Raw genomic sequence first — 25576 nt, forward strand, 5'->3', positions numbered from 1 at the left:
TCAATCACACTTATATTTAGAACTGCGAATTATTCCTTATCGGAAAACATGTGTTGTATTGAAAGATATGTAGTGTTTTGTATTTAAACGTATTACGAATTGATAGACATTAACAAGCAAAGTCGTGAGCTGATATATGTATAAATTATTTTATTACATGTTTTTCAAAAATTCTCTTAAAGTTTCTTTTCAATATATAAGTTGTTTCACCAAAATACATATCAAAAACTTAGCTTTTCAAGTATATATATATATATATATATATATATATATATATATATATATATATATATATACAGGGTGGGCCATTTTAATTAATCCACGGAAATATCTAAAAAATGATAAAACATAGAAGAAATGTTTGAAGTAAACGTTATATATTGCTAAGGGGGAAAACCATTTCTGCCAAAAGTACCCCTCCCCACACCCCGGAAATGGGGGTAACGAGGGGTAACTTTGAAATGTCAAATGGGAACATGGGTGGAGTAATACCTCGTTCGAAAGGTCTTGGAAAACTAAGTAACGTTGTACCAAAATTTGTTTCATATGGAGCACCAGTTTCAAAATGGCCGCCATGATATAGTTCGGAAACTCCAGTAGCCGTAGTATGAAAACCATGGGAGGTAAATGAATGGAACAAAATTGAAATACGTAAATATCATAGGACATATCGAATAGTGTGGTCCCTGTGATCCCAGTGGCCTCCCTGAAGGGGTCTTGGGGGCTAACTTCAAGATTTCAAATAGTAACATGAGTCGAGTGGTACCTCGTTCGATAAATCTTGCAAAATCAAACATCTTGCAGGAGGAAACGATTGAGGTGAAATGGTAGTGTTCTCAATAGGCCGCCGAAACATAGTATCAGTGTCAGAGAAAAGGTTTAGTATCCGTAGTATGAAAGCGATTGGAGATAAATCAACAGAAGAAAAACTGGAGTAGGTAACTGACGTAAGAAGGTGTTGTCGGGGTGACTCCACTGAAAGGTATCCGGGGCCAACTTGAAAATTTCAAATAGCAACTTGAAGCAAGTAACATCATGTTACATAGACAAATGAATATCAAACAGCTTCTGTAAGAATATTTTCGACATGAGACACCGTTTTCAAAATGATCGCCAAGACATGGTGAATGTGTCTAAGAAAACGTCTAGTGCCCATAGTATGAATACGGGTAGAGATTAATGAAAATAACGAAAATTAAATAGGAAAACCACGGAGGCGTTCCAAGGCTCGAGAATGATACAACAGAGATAAAAATGTTAGAGTAAAATTGCCATAATGTATAGAGAGATATCCAAGTCCTGCAAAATAATCTTTTCCTGTGCTCTGTATGTGAGCGGGGTGGAAAGTAACAGTGAAAGTTTAAATGAGAACTCTACTTTAATTCGCAAATTAAGGCTACCTTACAAATAGGTATGGTATGGTTGAAACATTTGTTTGTAAGGATGACGCTGTAGTGACTATAAAAAGGTGAAATTTTATTTGAATGGTAACGCATATCTGTATGGCTAAGTATGATCTGATGCGAAAACAGAAGGAACGTTATACGAAAGAAGTTGTCGAATAATGCTGTTGCTGGAACTTACAAACGTGTGAATTTGCTAATCTCCGTCGCCACAGAAACTTTTACGCAATGCGTGCTGGTTATTCGGAAAGCATTTCGGGGATATACGTACACACTGTTTCGTCCCTCAAGCTCACAATATGACATGAGTGCTAATAGTTAATCAAAATGTAACTGTGGCCAAGGGCGCCCATGTTGTGGTTTCCAAGGGAGGCAAGAAAAAGCGACATTTCAAATATAGTTTCAAATTTTGCTGTAGCTATTCTAAAAATTCTATTGAAATGAAATGAAATGAAATCTTTGAGTTTTACGTCCCACGGTTATGCCGGTTAGGCTAAAGGAGACGGTGATGATGAGTAATGAATGAAATGGTGGAATGAAGAAAGTGGGAGGAAACGGAAGAACCCCGAGAAAACCCACGCACACGGTGTTTGTCCACCACAAAGTTCACTTGGCGGGGGCTGGGATCGAACCCGGGACCCCAAGCACCAGAGGTGAACGCTCTACCACTGAGAAAAATTCTATTGAGTTTTCGATATTCCGAAGCACAATTTCCTCTAGGGGGCGAGGGCCCCCCTTGCCCCCCTTATGGGCGCCCTTGACTGGCAATCCGCATTAACTGAGTGCACTAATTCTCTATCCCTGAAGTCTGCCTTCCAAACAGCATTGGGTAGGTCAAGCGTACACCCGAACCGTTGTCCGGTCGGACATTGAAATTTTGAAGTTAGCTCACAAGATCCCTTCAGGAAAGACGCTGGGATCGCAGGGGTCACATCATTCGATATGCCCTATGATATTTACGTATTTCAATTTTGTTCCATTCATCTACCTCCCATGGTTTTCATACTACGGCTACTGGAGTTTCCGAACTATATCATGGCGGCCATTTTGAAACTGGTGCTCCATATGAAACAAATTTTGGTACAGCGTTACTTAGTTTTCCAAGACCTTTCGAACGAGGTATTACTCGACCCATGTTCCCATTTGACATTTCAAAGTTACCCCCCGTTAACCCCATTTCCGGGGTGTGGGGAGGGGTACTTTTGGCGGAAATGGTTTTCCCCCTTAGCAATATATAACGTGTACTTCAAACATTTCTTCTATGTTTTATCGTTTTTTAGATATTTCCGTGGATTAATTAAAATGGCCCACCCTATATATATATATATAATAACAAAACAATTCAAGACGAGCAATATATATAAAACACCTAAAATACATCACAATATCAAACTTCATTTTCTTCAAAAATATAACAACAGAATATATTTTCGAAACTAAAACCACTATGTCCGATAATTCATTTACCTTCCCAACAATAATCAATCTACTTTTCTGCAGTTACTTAAACTTTAGAATTTCAGAAAATGCTAAAATACTTCAGAATTACTTACTAAAATATCTCTAAATTATTCGATTCTTCATACATAAAGGATATGCATATACTGTGTATATATAGTGTTACATTCTGTTTCTATTTTATTCAATATCAATCAACAAGAAAAATATAGAATTAGATACGTCTCCATATAATTAAATGTTTTAAACGATAGTTTTCTTTCATAACAATATTAACGAACATCTTGATACATCCTTTGTGTCTGTAAATAATAATTTACTTTCCTTTAACATATAGCCAAACTAAGAAACAAATTAGGGAAATTACTAAACTAAAATAATACATCATACACACTAATTTCAATACTTAACAGCGTCGGTGAAGTAACTATTCATTCCATTAAATATTTCAAGTGCTATGACACATTTTACTTGTCTCCGTTAGTACTTAACATAATAAATTTATTGTCTATGTTATACACGGGGGTTTTCATTTAACATGAATACTTGTACTTCTTGTTACTGCTTTCCGTGTGATTAAGAGGAATTCTGGAACACTATTTAGCTTTGTAAAATAAAATAATTTTACACTCTACACGACTTGCACATAACTTTCCTTTAGTTGGTTAGTACCACCATAGTATGATGTTAGCACCACTACATAGCAAATTTTCGTTCTTACTATGTGCCTGTTTTTCAGTGTTGTTGGGATATCTCTTTTAAAATTTTTATCTATAATAAATATTCTTTTGTATATTTTTTATCAAATATATTTTTCTTGAAACGAGCGCCAAACTAATACATATCTAAAATTTAAGTTTCCGTTCAATTTCAAAATTCAGTTTTACTTGAACTTTCGCTATACTAAATTATGTACCTTATTAATTGTCAATATGACCAATGTATTTAATTACATATACATTCGTTAACCTACATTAAAACAGCGTAGACTAAATAATAGTGGTAAACAATTATTAATGAAGTAATTATACTATAATTTTACTTTACTATTTGCTAATCAGTGCAGATGCACTAAAGCTTTAATAATAATGGGCTTATTAGTTTGGCACTTGTTCTTGTATTTTAATATTCTTCTTGTTTCAATTGCTGTCCATATCTTTTAACTCAAGCACCTATTTCAGTGCAAAGGATGAAGATAATACAATGCCAAACGAAACCGACAAATCTGTGAAAGCACCAGACTTGTAAGCACTATTTTCTCTTCTATTAAAGAAAAGCTATAATGTCATTGTAATACTGTTCCAAAAGAAAAATTGAAAACAATTAGTGTGCCAAATATTGTACGATAGTTCATTGCATTCAGTATTGATTTGACCCGAGTAAACCATATGTTCGTGCTTTTCATTGTTAACACAATTTTTGCTTTGAATTTCTTAAAGTCAATATTCATGATAAATTGCCATTCTGTTTTGTCATCATTGAAATTCCATGTATTATGTTTGTCTGCTAATATCTTTGTTGTTCCCCTTTAATATCGCTCATTAAGTGACATTTTCTTCCTTTTTCTCTTTTACTTTTCACTACACTTTCTATCGTATCCCTAATCGGACTATTTCTTCTGTAATAATGCCCTAACAAGTTTCTTTTCTTGCCTTTATACTTTTCTATCACCAACTTCTACTCCTCCTCATTGCTGCTTTTTTCCATTTAGCTAATTTAATTATTCTTTCCATACTAATGTTTCAGACGTTTCCAGTCGGTTTTCGTTTTTTGTTTTATAATGCCCACTTCTTTTCCACGCAAGAACAATACTCCAATAATACAATACACTACATTATATGATGCAATAACTATAAAAAAATATTTAGTACATATCTTTGTCTGAAATACAAAAATACACATTTTTAAACTGATAAGATCATTTATCTTGAATTTTTGAAAATATACGTAGTGGAACAGTGTTGCAATGATAGGATCAAGTTATAAAATCTGTTCTCGAATAATTATTTCTGTTAAAATTCAGCTTTAAAAGCTCTGTGTTGGCCGAGGGAAACAGTTTCTAGCGGCAGTTTTTATGTAAAATATGTCAGTATTTTAGATTAACATTTTTCATCACTGTTTTGTTTTTAGTTCAGTGTCGTGTCTATACATTCGAGAAATAAGAATTTAACGTTAAAAAGCTTACAAATTATAAATCAAACAAAATGAAAGAAAAATATATTCCAGAACAGATTTTACATGTAAAGCTAACGTATTTAATTAAAATAACTCAAAAATGATAAACAATATATAATTTTAAGCCTTCTTTTACAGTATAAAAAGCGAAGTACTATCTTCTTATATAGAATCATAGAATTACTGGCTATTGAAAATTAGTTCTGTAGATGCTAATTTCAATACTTTTTACACGATTATATATATATGTGTAATATGTGTGATCGGTTAAATTATGTGTATAAAAGCATGGTTCTGTTGTTAATAAATTTCTTCAATATACTCTTTATTTAAGCTAACTTCTTATCACTGGCTTTCCACTACAATGGAAATAAGGGTAATAAAGCAGAATTGATACAAAATTTTACAACAAAAATTGATGGAAAGTAATCCATGTTCTCGAAATGATTTTTAACTTTTCTCTCAATTTTTCGTTGTAACGTGTACATTTCTCTTTTAAATCTGTATAGTTAGAATACATAGGGTTTAAACTTGTAAATATAGCTATTTATAAACCCTCTTTAGGAGCTATGAAATCTTTTTATATTAAAAATAATTTCCTAAAATTCGTTATTAAGAAATTCTAAAATGGTTCTTTTATGCAAACAAGTAGTCTGCTAGAAGTGCATGCAGCTATATACTATATAATATCTTCGACTGAGGGGTAACAATATACTTTGTACTTTTTAATCATAATGAATATTTCTGGTATTCTAGAACCGTTTCTGAAGCAAGGTCATATGATGAAACTTTGGTTCATCCCTCGACAAAATGCATTCACTCGGGAAACAGTATGTACGGGTCCAAACCTTCGTCACACGGAATAAATAATGACGTAAGTATATTGTTACTAATTTTTCCTTCTTCCTTGAAGATTAATTCGATACTTGCAAACTCTATCGTGATTAGTTAGAATAGCTTAAATTGTGCTATCGCAATTTTAAAAATCTCTAATCTGTAGTGGTTTCCAAGAATCTAGTCTTCTGAATTTCTTTCTTAAATAAGATTAATTTTTAACAAAATAAGAAAGAAGTACTTTATAATCGTTTCACAAAGATCACATTCCCTCAAATTCTAGAATTTTCTATAACGAAAAGTAAGGTTTAAAACATATACACAGTTTCCTTGTACAGTTTTTAAAACAAATTATAAGTTTTATTTTACTATTCACCTACATGATTTCAAAAAACTATTTTATCTTTTAAATTTAGGTTGACATTAAGTGGTAACTTAAAAGCATCTTGAAAACCTTCATGATAAAATGACTTCGAATTTTGAAATTCAATTTCGGAAAATCTCTTTAGGTATTCAATAATGTTGCAGATTATTGCAGAGGTAATTTCGCTTCAAATTGGTTGATCTTAGCATATCGTATACTATGTAATGTAATATACCTATTACAAATTAATTTACTGTTACTTGCTCAAATTTCTCAAATTATATTGTATCTTAGAAAGAACTATAACTGGAAAACTTGAAAATATTTCTTGAATACATAATGCACATACAACGAACGATGGTGGTTTTCGCAGTCATCTACAACATATTAACCTTAATTCCATATCACTACATTTCTTCCAAATATCTTAAATATTCTCAATTTTCTTAGGGAATTTTCAACATTTGAATGTTAGTTTTGCTACTAAATAGCTTACCTAAACATATCACACATACAACTGACTCCATTGGTTTGTTTCTCGAAAAGTGTCCGAAATAGAATTCCGCTAAGTACGAGAGAGATAACATATCTTAATCAGTTTATTAACACTAGTCAATTATTTTGAACATGAGCAATTAAGTGAAGAGTTCTTTATTTTGCATCCTATTTAGAAATTTAAAAAAATTGCGAATTTACGTTGTGTTTAGTTCCTTTTCTTTTAGAATGATCGTATTGCTAATTAACTACTAAGTTCAGTGATATATTAATATATGCTCTACAAAGTAGAAGTGAGTGATTATTTGCTCTACAAAGTAGTAGAAGTGAGTGATTGTTTAAGTTGGGAGATGCTATCACCTTAACCTTAATCCATTTCGATTATAAACAAACGGACTTAATTCTTAAGTTCAAAGGAAAATGCAAGTTATGTTTTGAGAAAATTGGAAGTATTCTCTTAAAGTTTCAATATTTTCTTAAAGTTATATATATATGTCGCTTCTTATTACAAACTGATTTTAACTTCGAGTACAAGACCCATTAGATAGCCTCAAAGAAGGCACACGCCATGTTTTATGAAGATTTGATAATTTATAGGAAAGTTATGGTTAGCATGCTCTTTTTTTTTTTAAAAAAAAAAAAAAAGTACTGAGGGATTTCATTCCTTTGATAATGGTTCGGAAACTTCAGTAATCAATACACGGACACGAACACGCCATATTCCATGAAACTCTGAAATTATTCACGAAAGTTACGGTGTAGCATGTACTAAAGTGGGAGTGAATTTATCTCCTTGCCCTTCAGTAATTTTAATCCTAATTAGCAAGCTTCATTGAAAAATACACTTGTATTTTATTTTATTTTTTTAAAACTTGCCGTTAAACATGTTTTTGTTCTGAAAACTATGGAAGTGAGTTCTCGCCTTCCCTCTCACTAATATCCATCTCGAACAATATACTTAAATTCCAAAGGAAACACGTGTTATTTTATGAAGAATGGAAAATTTGTATGAAATTTTTAGTTAATCATTTAAAATGGGATAGATATTCCCCTTTATTTTAGTCCTAAGCAATGGAGATGATCGAAAACCTAAAAGAAATTATATATCATATTCTATCAATATCAAGTATTTATTTGTTAATAAAAATTATGTCCGAAAATTGTTGTCTTATCATAGAATGTATTTTAGGAAACTTCCGTGTTGTGAATGAATTTTCCTTTTGTTCACCCCTAATTCCTAATCAATTTCAACCGCAAGTAATATGGATGCTTGAAAATTCCTTAAAAAAATTTGAGCTTGCGTCGGCTAGTTGATAAAAAAAAATGTAAATCATAAATTTAAATAACTTTTGAGAACGTATTGCTTTAACATTTAACACTTAATAACTGAAAATATTAGTAACAAAGTAACAAAACGATAATCGGGAATAAGTTATACAACGTAAATTCCTCAAACAGATGTTTTGTTTTAAAATATGGATGTAATTTATGCAATCAACAGGAAAGATCACAGGTATTTAATATTTCATACATATTTTGTTCGGAGTCCCATTGAGATAACAATGAGAATATTTTAAGATGTACGAATTATATATATACATTTTTATATATTTCTGTTTATTAGGAAGCGCACACCATGGCAGAGAGAGACGTGGGATCTACTTTCCTAATGCCACAAACTCAGCTTTACAAACCAGCCAGGGTAAGTTTACAGGTAGTATGTGATCACTGTTGAGAGTATGTTTGTCACCACTACTAGAGACAAACAACAATAGATACATGCTGCTAGTTTACCATATATTCTCTCGTATATACTGTGCAAATATAAATTATCTTTTCCATATTATTTGGAACGAACGACATAATTTCAACAGCAACTAAAATTCGTGTTTCTTGATTTTCTTGAAAACCACGCATCAGAATTTATGCTGTCATGTTATTTTCTTCAGATTGGTGTCTTTACCAATTGATATAAGACTAATTTTAACACTAGATCATCATTATCATCATCATAATCATCATCATAGGTATTATGCCGTTATTGGCAGGTCACTTGCTGCAACTGAAAAGCTTCCATACTCAACGGCCTTCCGCTTACATCTTCGTCTTCACGTACGATTTTTCTGTTTTGATATCGTCCATTAATTGTAGTCTTCTTTGCCCCCTCCCTCTCTTTACTGCCACCATAACCTCTAAAACATCCCTTATAATACAGTTCCATCTTAGCAAATGTCTCAACCAGTTTCCTTTCCTCTTCTCAATAATTTCTAACATTATTTTTTTTTCTTCCCCACCATTTCTAACACCCTCTGATTCGTTTTCCGCTCGACTCAATTAATTCTCTCCATTCTTCTCCACACCCACATTTCGAAAGTTTCCAGTCGTTTTTCATCATTTTTTCACAATGCCCATGTTTCTGACCCATATGGTACAATACTCCACACGAAATACTTTATGAGTCTTTTTTTCAACTCCTTGTTCAAGATCCCACAAAATAATATATTTTTCCTCGTAAAGGTTTCTTTTGCCATTTCTATCTTTTGTTTTATTTCATGTTCACACTTCATATTATTACTAATAATACTACCCTGGTATCGAAAACTAGTCACCAGTTATATTTGACACCGACTCCTTCGTTCCAATCACCAGGGCTCTTTTGTCTTTCTAACATTTATTTCCATTTCATATTCTTCACAGCCCTTCCTCAAGTTTTCTAACATCCTATTGATTTTCTCTTCAAATTCTGTAACAAGCGCCATATCATCTACAAATCCTATACAACTAATCATTCTACCTTCTACTGAAATGCCGTCTTCATTTTGTAGGCTCTTTTTCACTATCTCTTCTAGATAGATATTAAATAATGTAGGCAACGTCTTCATTTTGTAGGCTTTTTTTCACTATTTCTTCTAGATAGATATTAAATAATGTAGGCAACGTCTTCATTTTGTAGGCTCTTTTTCACTATCTCTTCTAGATAGATATTAAATAATGTAGGCAACGTCTTCATTTTGTAGGCTTTTTTTCACTATTTCTTCTAGATAGATATTAAATAATGTAGGCAACGTCTTCATTTTGTAGGCTCTTTTTCACTATCTCTTCTAGATAGATATTAAATAATGTAGGCAACGTTTTCATTTTGTAGGCTTTTTTTCACTATTTCTTCTAGATAGATATTAAATAATGTAGGCAACGTCTTCATTTTGTAGGCTCTTTTTCACTATCTCTTCTAGATAGATATTAAATAATGTAGGCAACGTCTTCATTTTGTAGGCTTTTTTCACTATTTCTTCTAGATAGATATTAAATAATGTAGGCAACGTCTTCATTTTGTAGGCTTTTTTTCACTATCTCTTCTAGATAGATATTAAATAATGTAGGCAACGTCTTCATTTTGTAGGCTCTTTTTCACTATCTCTTCTAGATAGATATTAAATAATGTAGGCAACGTCTTCATTTTGTAGGCTCTTTTTCACTATCTCTTCTAGATAGATATTAAATAATGTAGGCAACGTCTTCATTTTGTAGGCTCTTTTTCACTATATCTTCTAGATAGATATTAAATAATGTAGGCAACGTCTTCATTTTGTAGGCTCTTTTTCACTATCTCCTTCTAGATAGATATTAAATAATGTAAGCAAGAGACAGCATCCCGATCGAACTCTCCTTCCAATTGCACTCCCTTCAGTGATTTTCTCTTCTATTCTAACAGTTACTTGTTGATACATATATAAGTTCTTTATGAGTCTTCAATCTTTCCATTCCAACCTAAGCTTCTTCAGAATTTCCAACAACACTAGATTATAGTTAAACAAAGATTAATGTTTAAAATTAGTAATAATTTTAAGATACACTTCATTAACCATACTGTGTACTGTGGTCTTGGTAAATGTTATAAATGGAAAGTTTTATAAGGGTAGACTTCATTATCTGTTTTATCTTAATTGGTGGCGTGATTATTGCGTAGTATTAATCTTTAAGTTGACAAAAATTTGATTTGTATGCATTTTTTCGAATACAGAGTGGAACAAAGTAGAACTGCTAGGCAAATCATGTAGCCAAAATGGAAGAAAATAGGAATGCTTTCAAAATTTTTAGTTGAAACTTGAATCGGAAAAAGACAATTAGGAAACCCTAGGTGAAAATGGGAGGATAATATTAAAATGGATCTATCAGAGATAGGAATACAAAGTACAAACTGGATCCAGTTGGCTAAGAATAAAGATCAATGTCGAGCCTTTGAAAATGCGGCATTGAATTTCCGGGTTCCATAGGCTATAGAGTTACTTAATATTTACTCGAAAAATACGCATGAGGATTGACCCTCACTGATATATTTTTTTTCAGTTCAAGGAGTTCTATTAATTAGTATGTCCCATCTTTGTATATTTTCCCGTTAAATGGTACTTGTATTGTAAAATATTTATCCTAAATTTTAGTCCTAAATATCATATGCAGTTCTACATTCAGTTCCATTAATATTGACTAATTTTATTAGGTGAACTTTGGTATGGCATTATTCTTGACAATTCCTAAATCCTATATAAACTTTTGTTGCAAGATGGGATATCAAGAAACAGATGTTAAATTTTATCTACCACAATAAATTTAATAACATTCTTAATACAATTGATGTAAAGTGTGGAAAAGTTTGTTTAAAAACTTTCTTCTATCCAAGACAAAATTTATAGTCATACCAGTATAAGTTTAATTGATAATTACAAAAAGTGTTCAACAAGTTTTGGGCAGAAGGGTCTAATACTTTTATTATCTGCAATATGATGATTAAATTTTAGGTGAACATACTTTGATCCTTTGGCCTCAAAATGATAATAGTTGTTCTTTCCTATTGTTCACACGTAAGCTACAATGGACGCTGAAACAGACATCAGGACTCGACAATGGTCGGTAATGGAATTCCTGTTCAAAACTATGATGAATTAGTCACACTAATTCATAGAAAGTTGCTTTCGGTTTATGGGGATCACACATTAGACAGCGTCAGTATTCAACACTGGCTGCAGCGGTTTAAAAACCTAGACTTTCCAGATCAGGCCATAAAAGTACAACGTCTTTTTTCTGGGAGAGTGGTCTCATTTTCATAGACTTCTTAGAACATGGCTCCACAATTGACAAAGAGCGTTATTGCTTGCCACTGGATAAGGTACGACGTGTTCTTCAGAATAAGAGACCGGAGCTGCAAGATAAGATCATCAAACTCCATCATGACCATGATGACTCACAGAAAATAATAAAAATGGGATAGGAAGTCGTCCCTCAGCCTCCCTAAAGTCCAAACTTGGCTCCTTCGGATTTCTTCCTGTTTGGTCGTCTGAAAGCCCGCCTGCGAGGAAAAACATTTTATTGTGACAAGATCCTCATTTTTTGTGTGAAACAATGGTGTAAAAGTCAGTCAATCTGAATTTCACCAAGGTATGGAAGGAACGTTGTACGAGATGCGTCACAGCAGGTGGAGTCTACATTGGGTGACATGGTTTTGTAGCCAAAAGATCAAAGTATGTTCACCTAAAATTCTATCAAATATATAACAATATAGTTATTATATATAACTAATAACAATGATATTGCAACTAATCATTTGTGCAAAACTTATTGAACACTCCTTGTATTACTTAACATACATTGGACAATAATGTTAGAAATATTATTTCTTTAAAACATATGCCAAACTCTGCAACAATAAACAAAAACTTAGTAAATGGGATCAAATATTATTACTACGAAGGAGGATCGCTATTTGGTTCCAACTATGTAGCAAAATAATACTTTGTATGATGATAAAGGATCGAAAGATACTTTATGAAAAATTTCACATCAGGGAAAGTTTCGTATAATAATAATAATTAATAATAATAATAATAATAATAATAATAATAATAATAATAATAATAATAATAATAATAATAATAATAATAATAATAATAATAATCTCTCCATCTCCTGATTAATAATATATAATTTATTCGTTTGTTTTAATTGAAGAATATTGCTTCATTCCGCAATCTATCATCAGGGGTATTTTTATGTATGAATATTTGCTTTTTATTAGTTCCTTAGTTTTGTTTACTAATGAAGAACTTGTTATAATAATAAATAATAGTAAGGATGAAATATAAAACAAGTATTAGCTTTCGCTCTTCCGGGAGTAATGTCCGATTTAACTCTGTTCCTTTTCTTCAAAAGTGTATACATGTTCTTTTCTGGTAGATGTGAGTTACAAGATTAGATTTTCTCTACTGTTACTCAGGTTTCCTTACCTGTGCGGAAAATATGAATCTGACATTCGCCGGTTTCAAATTCCGTGAAAGATAAAGATAATAAGATCTTCCGTTATTTCTTACCTATTTGTACAGTTTATTCGTAAAATTGTGCAACCCACAGTTTGATTGCTTATATCCTTTGAACTAAGAACAATAAAAACCTGAAACTTAAAAGAAATGTAAGCTGCTCCATATAGATATTTTGACGGGCCAATGTTGGAATTTGTAACATTTTTGTGTAGTAACAAAAGAAAGTGCAGAAAGTGTACAATTAAAAATGTACAAAATGAAGAAAATAAATATTCAGTTGCAGAAAACTGATTTCCTGCGGGTGAATCCCTGTGTATATGTGCAGTATGCGTCAACATTTATCCATTGGCGCGAAAATGTGACAAGGTTGATGCAGTGTTGCCATGTAACAAGGCTAGTTAATGCAATGGGTGTTTTTTAATTTTGGACAGAAATGGACCCCTGTCGTAAAATTATTGCAACAAGTGTGTTTAACCCTTATCCGGGCAAGACATTTTTGTAACGTAAACGGGCAACCGGGGCCTGTGAGGCCCAGTATATATTTTAAGTGCAGAATACACAAAATCAATGCCTATTGTCACTTATTGTTCAGACTAGTCTAGAATGTACCGGTATATATTTTTGTCAAGTAGCGAAGCTTCGTGTCACGCTTTTGTAAGCCGACCAAGCAGAATAGCAAATCCGGTCCAGACATTTTTGTAACGTAAACGGGCAACCGGGGCCTGTCAGGCCAGTATATATTTTAAGTGCAGAACACTCAAAATTCAATGTCTGTTGCCGCATACTGTTCCGACTAAAGGTTACAATAGTCACGTGTTTAATATATAATTATGTGACAATTTGATCTAATATTTGACAGGAATTTCACTAAAGTTATACGGGGCCTCCTAGGCCCCGGTTGCCCGGTTACGTCAGGAAAAGATTTTCAAATTTAAAAAAAAAAAAAAAAAAAAAAAAAAACTTTACCAACTCGATATGTTCATGATTTTAACTTCGACGAAAGATAGAAGAATTCAGTATTTTATGTCTTCGAAATATGTATGGTTATTGAGAAAGTTTAGAAAAATGAAGCTACTGGGCCTGGGAGGCCCCGGTTGCCCGGATAAGGGTTAAGGTTATTTTAATGATAAGCAATGAGAATTTGCACATAATTGATAACCTGAGTTTTTATGCAAAAATTTGTGATAAAACTTTGGGTTGGGCAGCTGAACTTTCTTGCTATATGTATGTTTTTAATCAATTTTATAGTGCTAGAACATTATCAATGTTTCTATGATCCATGATTCGTGTTCCTATGTTTCACATCAAATTTTCCATTAAACTCAAGTTCAAACATGTGTCGTAGCGTGTGACGTATCATTTTTGTATGGAAGTTATATTTTATCCAATTATTCTAAATTAGAATCCGTTAAGATTTCAATATACTTTTTTTTTAATATTTGCTTTTAAAGAATAAGAATAATTTTGTGAGGATCTAAACTAATTTTATCTTCAAGATGAATATATTAGTTTAGTTACGTTTTGCGGCACAGATAATATTTTCGAAACCAAGAGTTGAAGTTTAAAATACCACTAAAATTTTGAGAAACTTATAAGCAATCAAATGGTTACGTAATTCAATGTTGTTATTTTATTTTAATAACGCAAAATGGTACGTATAGTTATTAAAATATTAAGAAAATACATTAAATACCACTGTAAAAATTGTATCTGAATATCTTGTTAGTTTGAAAAACTGAACATTTTTAAGATGGATAGAATATTTTTTAGATGGTACTTGTTGCTAAGTACCTACAAAGTGTGCTGTTGTTGCCATGCCCAGAATTCATCTAAAAACAAAATTACAATTATATAGTTTGATCTTTTTATTCTATATCTGTGTCGTTATTATATTCTTGTTTCATTGAATCATTAGTATTCCATAATCTAGCTATCTTACAACACAATCTAAATCTTAAATCTTATTACTTAACATTTGTAATCTTGTCTGGATCATCAATCTATCTGTTTTCACCTGCTTTAAACTAACTTAACTACGTAACAGTGTATATTACATTTTAAAGCACTTTGTGCCACTCACATATATTCAACATTCTCCCTCTTTATAAAATCAGAACTATAAGAAAAAAATGAAATAACATATTTTTAATGTTTACATTCTATCAAACAGAACTAAATTCGCTATACTGCCCATTCACGAATTTCTTCTTTTTCTCTGCTCATTCAATCTGGCCATGCAGTTGGTCTTGACTTAAGATAGATTTCGGCGCTGCCTGACTACTGTTCACATCGATCTGCTTCTGACAAGAATCACTCTCAGCACTTCCTCGATCATTTCTTCTTCTTCGATTGACGAGTGATTTGTGAATACCTGTTTAATTCGTTTTGGCGAATTGACTGCGAAGTTTCTATTGTTCCCCTGAATGGAAAACTTTGTTGTTTTCCTTCCAAGGAATAAGATGTATACAATGGCTCACATCCTACATTTGACTCATCTGTGTCTTCCTTGCATTTTGTCATTTTCTTGTCACTCTGATCATAAAATAAAATGTCGCCCAAAACGTTGTCTGCATCAGTACAGAATAATTATGTCTCTTCTTCCTTTCCACACAATATGGAGTCTAACTGCATTATTCTAGCCAAATTGATTAATTCCTCCTGTTCTGGTGGGCAGCCGGTATTCTTCTGTGACGACATTTTATCTACAAAGAATGTACTGTTTATATTTCTGAGATACAAAAGTATCATATTGACACGCTAAAGCGAAGTGATTTTTCTTTCCACATTTGAGACATATCTTACCCCAAGCAAGAGAAGCTCCTTTCTTATGTGTTAACCCGCAATAGGTACAACGTGGCGTAATCTTCGGAGGTGCTCTAGGCGATGATCAGCTGGAACTAGATGCCCGTCTCTCTGTGAATTTTGGAAAACGACTTTTCGCAGTTTGGATTACATTCACTTTGTTGCCAGTGCCAGGCTTAAATAAACGTAACTGCTGTTCTGTGCTTTCCATTGCTTGTGCAATTTCAGTAGCGTTTTGAAAAGTCAAATCTCTGCTGTTTAATACGTTACGCCTTATCGCTTCATCTGCTACACCAAGGACAAACTGATCTCTTAAATTCTTTTCCAAACAACATGGATATTCACATTACGAGGATTGTTTTTTCAGGTCTAGAACAAAACTAGTTATTGATTGGTATGGTTTTTTCTTCATCGTATGAAATTGGTAAGGTTCCGAAATCATATTTAGTTTAGTGGATTAATATACTTTCATTGCTTTCCTTGATTTCGGCGTAAGATTTTTCTGCAGGTGGAGCTGGTCAACAGATGTTGCATAGCTGTTCATATGCCTCTGTACACATAACTGTAAACAAAGTTGACACTTTTCTTCTCAGGTATTTGACCTGCTAGGCATAAATGCTCAAATCGATATAAGTATGATCGTAGCCGGTCTGTTTCAATGTTGAAGGGTGGAAAATTAGGAATTGATGACATTGTGGTAACAAAGATTTCTTCCAAGAACGACCACGCTAATGTTGCTAATTATCTAGTTAACACAAAGTGTGCTATTACTGCCACATCCAGAATTCGTCTAAAAATAAAATTACAATTATATCGTTTGATCTCTTTATTCTATATCTCTGTCGTTACTATATTCTTGGTTCATTAAATCATTAGTATTCCACAATCTAGCTATCTTACAACACAATCTAAATCTTAAATCTTATTACTTAACATTTGTAATCTTCATAATAATCTTGACTGGATCATCAATCTATCTGTTTTCACATGCTATAAATTCACTTAACTACGTAACAGTGTATATTACATTTTAAAGCACTTTGTGCCACTCACATATATCCAATAGTAATTTTAACCTCTGTATTTAGTTAATTAGTAAGTTTTTTTTTAGTGTAGATTGGTACTTAGAGAGTTTAGTTTTGTTTCACACGCAAGATGTTTTATTACTTTGCTTCTATAATGCATTAATTCTAGCTAATTGTGTTAGTACAGAACAAATTCGTCACAACATTTGTGAAAAGTAACTTTTATGTTAATGGTAATAATATTTTTAGTGTGTCAAAACTTTACCACCTAGTTTAAAAAGTGGAAAAAGGGAATGTTTCTTCATTCGTGATAGAAACATTCTCTCTGATGAAAGTATCAGATTCATCTATAAGGGGACGTAAGAGATTACAAAAGTTTACCTCCACATACAAAGGTTTACTATCACTTCACTCCCCTCTCCCCATACTCTCTTTCTCTCTCTCTCTGGTTTTGGCTCTCTTATATTTAGTTTTGTAACAATCATACTGTTAGTCACCAGAAATTCTGAAAAGTTGTCTACTGTTGGAAATAAAATGACTAAAAGGCGACTATTACTTACTAAAATACCATTCTTCACTAAAATAATATTCGAATTTTGTTGATTTTGTGACTATTGTAATTATTTCTGTATAATAAACCCATACAAAATGAATATGTTCAAGGTTGGTATGAACGGACAAGTTTTGCCGATAGATGTCACTACAATCTTCGTATCTCTCTCATGTATTTTTTACCTTTCACGAAAATTTACAATTAGTCTTACACATTTCAACCTAGAGACTTTAAATTTTTAGAAGGAACTTCATAACCTATCGAAGGCAACAATCTGTGCTGATTTTTTATTTAGAATTTTCTTCTTGTCGAAACAGTTCCATTGTTAAAGGTCTGAATATCCATTTCAACAATGAAGAAAATTCTAAATAAAAAGTCGGCACGGATTCTTGTCTTCGATAGGTTATGAAATTCCGTCTCTAAAAATTTGAAGTTTGTAGGTGGAAATTTGTAAGAGAAATCGCGAATTCTCTTGAAAGGTAAAAAATACATGAGAGAGAGAGACGAAGACTGTAGTGACATCTATCGGCAAAACTTGTCCCTTTAAACCAACACTAAGATTGTGAAACTAAAATCAAAGAGTTGAACAAATAAAATAATCTCAAGAGCAATATTTTGAAAAGTTGCTTTATTTCTCGAATAGTGAGAATAAATTCAACACCAATAATTGCCAAACTGATGATAACTGAAGAATCGAATTTCAGACAATGTATTGGAACACTCAACAATTCTTAAGATCATTTTAGTTACAGATAATTATTTCTTTGAAACATCTTGCGCATTCTATCTTTCCGCTTTCCACTACAATGTTGATCACAGAGGTTAAAAACAGGTGAAAGAATAATGAAAACATCAGAAAACTAAAAAGAACGGACTCAAAAATGTGGAACAGTGCGTAAAAACACTTTCGCCAAGCTGCAGTTCAGTCATCAGATGATCATTTAATCAGTAATACCATCTGATGAGCGAACAGCAGCTTAGTCAAAGTGTTTTTATGCGCTTTTCGACTTTTTGGAGTCCGTTCTTTTTACTTTCCTGATGTTTTTATTATTCTTTCTCCTGATTTTAACCTCCAGGGGAGAGCCAAAAGCTAGGAAATGCAAGTGTTTCCAGAAATTAGAGTTATCTTTAAGTAAAATGATTAAGAATCGAAATGTATTAATTTTTTTTTTCAGTCAAAACGCGCAATAAAAGTCAAAATAATTTTCACAATTTTCCTTCTTAAGCAACTCGTATAATAGGGTATTTTTATGATATAATATTATTGTAAAATGTGTTTCACTTTTTCAAAAATTTAACTTTTTTATATTAATTTCTCCTTACTTTATTAACATTTTACAGAAATCTTGCATTAGACGATTAAATGTTCTAAAATTCAATTTGTGTTTCTTTCTTTTCTCACTTCTTAAGTAAAATTTACTGTTTGTTATTTCCTTTTCAGGGAAGTGATATATCCAATTTCGACTCACTATGAAAAATAGAATGAAGAACTATTTGCATTAAATCTTGCTGTTACTGGCGAATGTCATACCTGGTTAACTTCACATGACAAAAGAAGTGAAGAAACTGGATGTTAAAGTGTTATCTTAAATGGTCTATAAAAGACAATGTTTGTGACTATAAGATAATATAATGGAGAGGACTTTATTAATATTTAATTTTGAGGGCAAAATCACACTGCATACTGTGCCTTTTTTGCCCAATTGGAAGTGCTCAGAAAGACAGGAAACAAATATACTGTGTTGTAAATAATTTCATCATCTTCACCTCTTTCTATGACAATCGGTATCAACATAATATTCAGGGTTGGGTGTAAAAAAGTGAACCTTTCTCTATTATTTAATCCTGTGAGGAAGATGGACGAAACGAATATAGTGACGATAAACAATGTTTTTCAAAATGGATACGGAAAATGAAAGAGGGCATAAAAATTTTGTGTAGGATCTTTGGGATTAAAGTTAGTAAAGTCTTCTTTTTCTGTTCATCCAAACTAGTTGCCATGGTACTTATTATTTTAAAATATTATTTTCGTGTAATTAGTGTCTTTTATATAAAGTACGCATTAAAGTTTGTCTATGAAGCTAATTCACAAATATTGCAATATTCGTGCAATAATTGGTAAAGTAAAAAAAAAAAATAATAAATAAATAATATTTTTCTAAAGGCATGAACTCGGGTGAAACAAGGGAGAACTTGTCTTTCTATAATTTATATGAATGACTATTTTATATTAATAATTACTGCTATAATCACATGTGGCGAAATGCCATATTATTAATTCAAAAAGAACGATAAAATAGATTTTGATAAACGATTATGTATGCAAAATGATTTGAGCTCTTCATTTACAACAAGCGAGTATATTTGGTGCTATTCGGGTAAGACTAATATTAATGTAGACGGTACAAATTCTTCCTCTGAATTGTTTACATGTATCAAATATCCAACAGTAATTTTAGTACTTTATAAATATGAGTGTGTATGCTTGTCTATGAATATGAGAATGAACATAAGAGTGTGACCGTGTGATGACGTGTGTGTTGTCTAGTGTGTTTGGTAGTAGATTGAACATTTACAGAATTTTACTTTGTACATATATTTTATATTTTTTTATGTATAACAGAAGAGCTCATATCTATCGTACGTATAGTTTTACAAAACAAGTGCTGAGATTATCTTCACATAAGAAATATTGTGCCAAATTCAAACTGGCTAAACGTTGGATACGTATCTGTCGTCTTACATAAGTGTTATACATTAAGGAGGAAAATAATATAATGTTTTAATAACTTGCCTTAATATCACCAATCTATTAAATTTATAGCGGCGCATTTTAGTGTTATTTTATACGTAATAGCGAAAATTATATTTAAAATCTAAAATTAGTATACTGTAACAGTGATCTTAGTATCAAGAAAAATTCATAAAGAGAATTTCGATAATAATTATGGATATGAAGCCATGAAAAAGTACCAAACTACTTTCAGTGATTTATGTTTTGTATTCTTGTTTTTTATTGAAAAGAGAAGCCATTACGCGAAACACAAGGATGGGGCAAATAATTGCAATATTGTTGAAAGTAGTTATTTTGTAATTATGACCTAATAAAGAGAAATATCTCCTTTTGTACATATAATAATAAATAACAAGAATTTTGACTTATGACTTGTTTCATTTATTAGACCTAATTGCTTTCACTGTATATTTATCGCCAGGTATCTTCTCTAATATTATTTGATCTAACGAAAATATGACAGTGTGTATAAAATGCACTGTTCTTCAGAAACATTCTAAAATCCACTTATTCTACTCTAAAATCCATTGTAAAATTTCAAACTTAAAAGTATTGAATATAAAAAGGAAGATTTCTAGGAATATAAATTACAGCCATGGTCCTATATCCATGTCTGAGCATTACTAGGAAGTCAGTCGACCAGCATAGTTTTAGTTTTTATTTTATTTTATTTTATTTTATTTTATTTATTTATTTATTTATTTATTTATTTATTAGAAAACTTTGTATTCAGAGGTTATGACACAATTTAACTCAAGCAATATATTACTGTTTATCAAAGAAAATATGTCTTCTTCCAGTCTCTTACTGGTTAGGATTAGAAAAAGGTAAAACAAATATCTTTGCTCTTTAGGTTGTAACTAACTTCAAGATTGATTGGTTGGAGTCTAAATTTTTTTGTCTCTTTACCAAGAATGAAAGAAAGGAAAATAGTATTAGATCTCCAAGTCGCAAGCAGCCATGTTTTAAAAATGCTAGTATTTCCACAGAAGCATCATACAGTTTCAGGGAATATAGTTCAATTCAAAATGATTTGAAATAATCATTCGTAATAATGAGGATTTAATTATTTATTTTATCAATAGTAAAGCATTTGACTTATAAAGAGAAAAATGTTCTATACCCATACACAATAATGGAAACATGGAAGTCATTTCTGATCTAAACGAAATGATTGTTTAAACCTAAGACTAAATGTACTCGTACGGAGCGTAGAAATTAAAGTATATCTGTCTGATACACAGGATTTTGAATCGATTATGCTACCGTGGCTAAATCATTGTTTTTAGCAAATAAAAGATTGTCATTGGCTGATCACTCACGAATAATATTATTATCAATAGTGTGGGCTTATTATGCAAGATGGAGCGCCACTATTAAAACATAGTATATATTAATAGAAGACTGTGGCGCTATTCTTACTCCGTGTTCCTTCGTTCATGCAACTGGTTCTTTAACGCAACCACAGTGCTGTTCTCACACTGCAAAATTAACACCATCGTTTAATTTAACACTGCTCAACTCTGGTTTTGTGTCAAACTTGTAACAACCAAGCGTGCGTTAACAGCAACACCAGACCCTTTTTATTGAAATAACACGATAAAGTGTTAATCTGTTGGAGCCCCTCAGGTATGTTAAAATTGAGTTATAATAAAATCATTATTATTTTCTTATTTTATTTTTTATTTTTTTATTTTATTTTATTTATTTATTTATTTTTCTTTTTGCTGTATATTTTAAGTGTTAAAGCCAAACATAGTGAAACATCAGTCATTAATAATGGCATATAAGAAATACATTTGGTTACAAAGTGTTAGCTATTATTTCCATATGAGCCGAAAGAATCAGCGACTAAATATTTCCTAATATCAATATATAGGAAAGTTTCAAAGTACATTTTGTTAAGTTTCAGGTACGTGCTATCTCCATTACAGTTTCAATAATAGTAATAATCACAATGCCAAATAGTCTATACAGAAAGTGAAAATGTTGACACGCTTATGCTTGTAGATTTAAACCTTGAATAACTGAGCTATAATAGACCATATAATCTTCAGTTTGAAACTGGAAAGCAGTTCCACCATCTTCTTCTACTTCCCTGTTGTAAAAACAGGCTTATCAGCACAAAATAAGTCGAAATCAATGAAACAGAACAATATTTAATCTTCAGAAATTTCATTTCATTTTCATAATAACATAAATCAGGGATTACCAAATTGAGGAAAATATGCTCAATGGACTGTAAATAGCAACATGCATATGCCGTGAGTGAGCTCGTAAAACACTTTTAAGATAGCTTGATTGAGTTTCAATCTATCGGAAAATAAACATACTAACTTACAGATTAACTATATGATAAATTTTAGCTTATAAATGCACAACATACGAAAAACTGTGTTAAATAATGAGTTTACTTTCGTAATTTCAAATTTTACCTATAATACCTTAGATAAACACGTTTTTTACGTTCACGTTCTTTAAAACGTTTTTTGTTAAAAAATCTTATATCATGTAATTTATAAATAGAAATGCAATAAAAATAATCATAAGTGGAAATAAATTAATGAAAGGAGGAAGCAGCCGATTTAAACTCATTTTTACGCACCAGATCCTCTGTAGGTGCGAATTCAATAACACACAAAGAGTGAAAAAGAAGAATGTTTGAAACACTTGAGGTAAGATGACACAGTTTAGTTGAAAATTTTAAATTATATACATATATTCAAACTGTACATTAAGTATAATATGTATTATACAGCACACTGATATCATAAAAGCTTACAAAGTAATATAAATTTAATTACATTTTACCGTACAAATACCGTACTTAAAAGCAACTATTACTACAACTAAATAATAAGAAGAAGGAGGAGGAGAAGAAGATGAAGAAGAAACGAACGTACAACACAGCACAATAGTACAGGTCATTACTCTAAATCAGTGCTGTCCAATTATACGAGGGTCATAACCATGTTTCCTGGTAAGGTGTAGAGCCGCAGAGAAGAAATAACTAATTACAAAAGAAATATATATATATAAAAAAGTAATATATCTATTCAATTTACTCCTGTTGTTGCAAGCTGCAGAAGATGTAAAAGAAGATTCTTCACACAGCTTTTAAAGTAATTCTTACCCGTCTTCATGGTGGAGAATGCACTTTTACACAAATGAGTACTATCAAATATAAAGATTTTTTCGACCACATTACAAAAGTTAGGAAAACATTCGTTAGAAAATAATCTAAAGATATCTGCGGCTTTCTCTGTTCATGTTTGAAAGAATGGTCAGCCTGAAGGGCACAAGAGTTCGAAATATATTAATGTATATTGTCAATGGATTATTGAACAATGTCATGTCTTTTGACTCTCAAAATCTGAGAATCTTGAATTAAATTCATTATCACACTCTGTAGAGAAATCAGAAAAATAAAATGTTTTGAGTCAGACGAATGAAACTAGAAAAAAAACTGTTAAAATACTTATTCCGAAAGCAGAATGGAAAAGCTTGAGCTTGTTTCGGAATCCGTTGATATGCTCCATAAGATCAGTTGTAATTGGTCTCTGCCTTATAGTTTTATGTTCAGCTTATTTCTATGTCTTGTAATAGATTCACCTGTTATAAATTACAAATGTCGAAGAAAATCAACACTTTGGAGCTCCTCTTCTAGCCATGTAGTGTTTGGTTGAACAAATTGGTTCAGCAAATCCATTTTGTCAGTATATGTATTGTAATATTTCACGTGGTATTGTATACAAACAATACTTTACAAACATCACCTCATATGTCAGGATGCTACGCACTATGTGAATTTACTACAACCGCAGACGACGGATTTCTGGCTCCTCCTACGAAGCACACGATGACATCGGAGCAGTAGCGCCACCGCCGCCAGGACGCCTATATAATGGGACGCAGCCGGCAGTTCTGTACCAGTTCACTAGTGTCCCTCCTACTGTTTTCCACGGAACATCAGGAGTAGCCTAACCCCAAAATTCTAGTATGCCAAGGGAGTCTTGGCTTTTCCTTTCCTCCTGGCTTAGCCTGCTACGGGGATCTGTTGGGAGTCCCACCTCAGTTGCTTAGCCTGCTTCGGGGCTCTGTGACTACTAACCTCCTCACTGCTTGGCACAGAGCATTGGGGGTTCCTTCGCCACTCTGCTTTGCCTGCCACGAGGCCGTGTAAAGACCCTGTTCTCGGCCTCACGGTCAAGGACTACCTAATTTCTAACCCAATAAATAAGAGGGGAATAATTTTGTAGTTTTTCTGTAAATTTTAAAAAAGCTACTATATTTTTGTCATATCTGGAGATAACTATTCGATGTTGCTCTACACACTACATACGTATACGTATGTTTAAGATTCAATTAAAATGTTCATAATTCAGAAATATTTCCAACTTTCTTGTCTGCCACACCACACAACAAATCACACGACCAACTAAATGAAAGATTACTTAAATGCTGAAAATCCATCACAAGACGTTTCAGTGTCCCCGAAACCGAAGCCGCTTGCAAAATGTTCAGATTCACAGGATCTTTTGAGCTGCCGTGGTCAGAACTTCAATCTTTTCCACCTTCAGCACAGACTCGAGAGCGCGACAAGTTAAATTGCTTCTCAGTGAAAATAAAAAAAAAATTAGACACAAAGCTTAGTTTACTAAATTGCTTTTCTCAACGTGTTCGCAAGTAACAAAAAAAAGAGGCCGTCGATATTTAAAGAAGTTTCTACCAAAGAATACAAAGAAACAATAGCACAATAGTTTCGATAACATTTGTGTGGTCCTTCGGTAGGCTTCAGTTTCCGTAAGAAGCTCAATCCTAAATTTTAAAATTGGTAGAAGAAAAGGGTAGTTTGGACTGCACCCGTGGCCCAAACAAGACTCGTAGCCGGCTAGTATATATAATTGAATGGAAATTTTCAAGTATTTCTACATCTTGAATGCACATTTCCATTTACTGTTACCCATGACATGTATGCATATGGGTGTGTGTGTAAACTAGAGAGAGAGAGAGAAAGAGACTTGCTAAACGTCCACTTTTTCCTTATTGCTTTATTTATCTCTGGAACTCAACCCACAACTTTCCATCTCTAATGGCCATTGAACTTTAGCGACAGGCAAATTTGTTGGGATTATTTTGTTGTGGGACGTCAGTCTTTTCAAAAAAATCTGGCCGGTTTATATTACCGTGCGAAAAAGGAATGAACAGAGGGAAGCACGAGGACATGCCAGCGAGCGAAAGACAGAATGGCTCATATATTTCTAGTCCCTGAATACTATTAACTGGCTTCAAGAAGGAACAAAGATTCACAGCTCTTTCTCTAGAAAGAAAAAAGGAAAACGAAAACAAAAAACTGATTTTC

The 25576-nt window shown here is 32.3% G+C and overlaps 1 protein-coding gene across 3 annotated transcripts in view; it reads left to right on the top strand.

The window, feature by feature from the left end:
• The window catches only part of LOC145678508 (uncharacterized), a 382498-nt gene extending 361918 nt beyond the window's left edge, over positions 1-20580 (top strand). For 2 of the 3 annotated variants that reach the window (XM_081748730.1, XM_081748732.1), the window contains exons 20-23: positions 4043-4105; positions 5793-5910; positions 8354-8431; positions 18862-20580. In XM_081748730.1, coding sequence (XP_081604856.1) covers positions 4043-4105; positions 5793-5910; positions 8354-8431; positions 18862-18894 — 292 coding nt within the window. In that variant the 3' untranslated portion in view covers positions 18895-20580. The remainder of the gene's footprint in view (positions 1-4042; positions 4106-5792; positions 5911-8353; positions 8432-18861) is intronic. The other variant, XM_081748733.1, reaches the window with a different exon arrangement.
• The last annotated feature ends 4996 nt before the right edge of the window (positions 20581-25576 follow it).

The sequence above is a fragment of the Thermobia domestica genome, chromosome 2 (assembly GCF_964235325.1).
Source record: "Thermobia domestica chromosome 2, izTheDome1.hap1.1, whole genome shotgun sequence".
In the NCBI taxonomy this organism is placed as follows: domain Eukaryota; kingdom Metazoa; phylum Arthropoda; class Insecta; order Zygentoma; family Lepismatidae; genus Thermobia; species Thermobia domestica.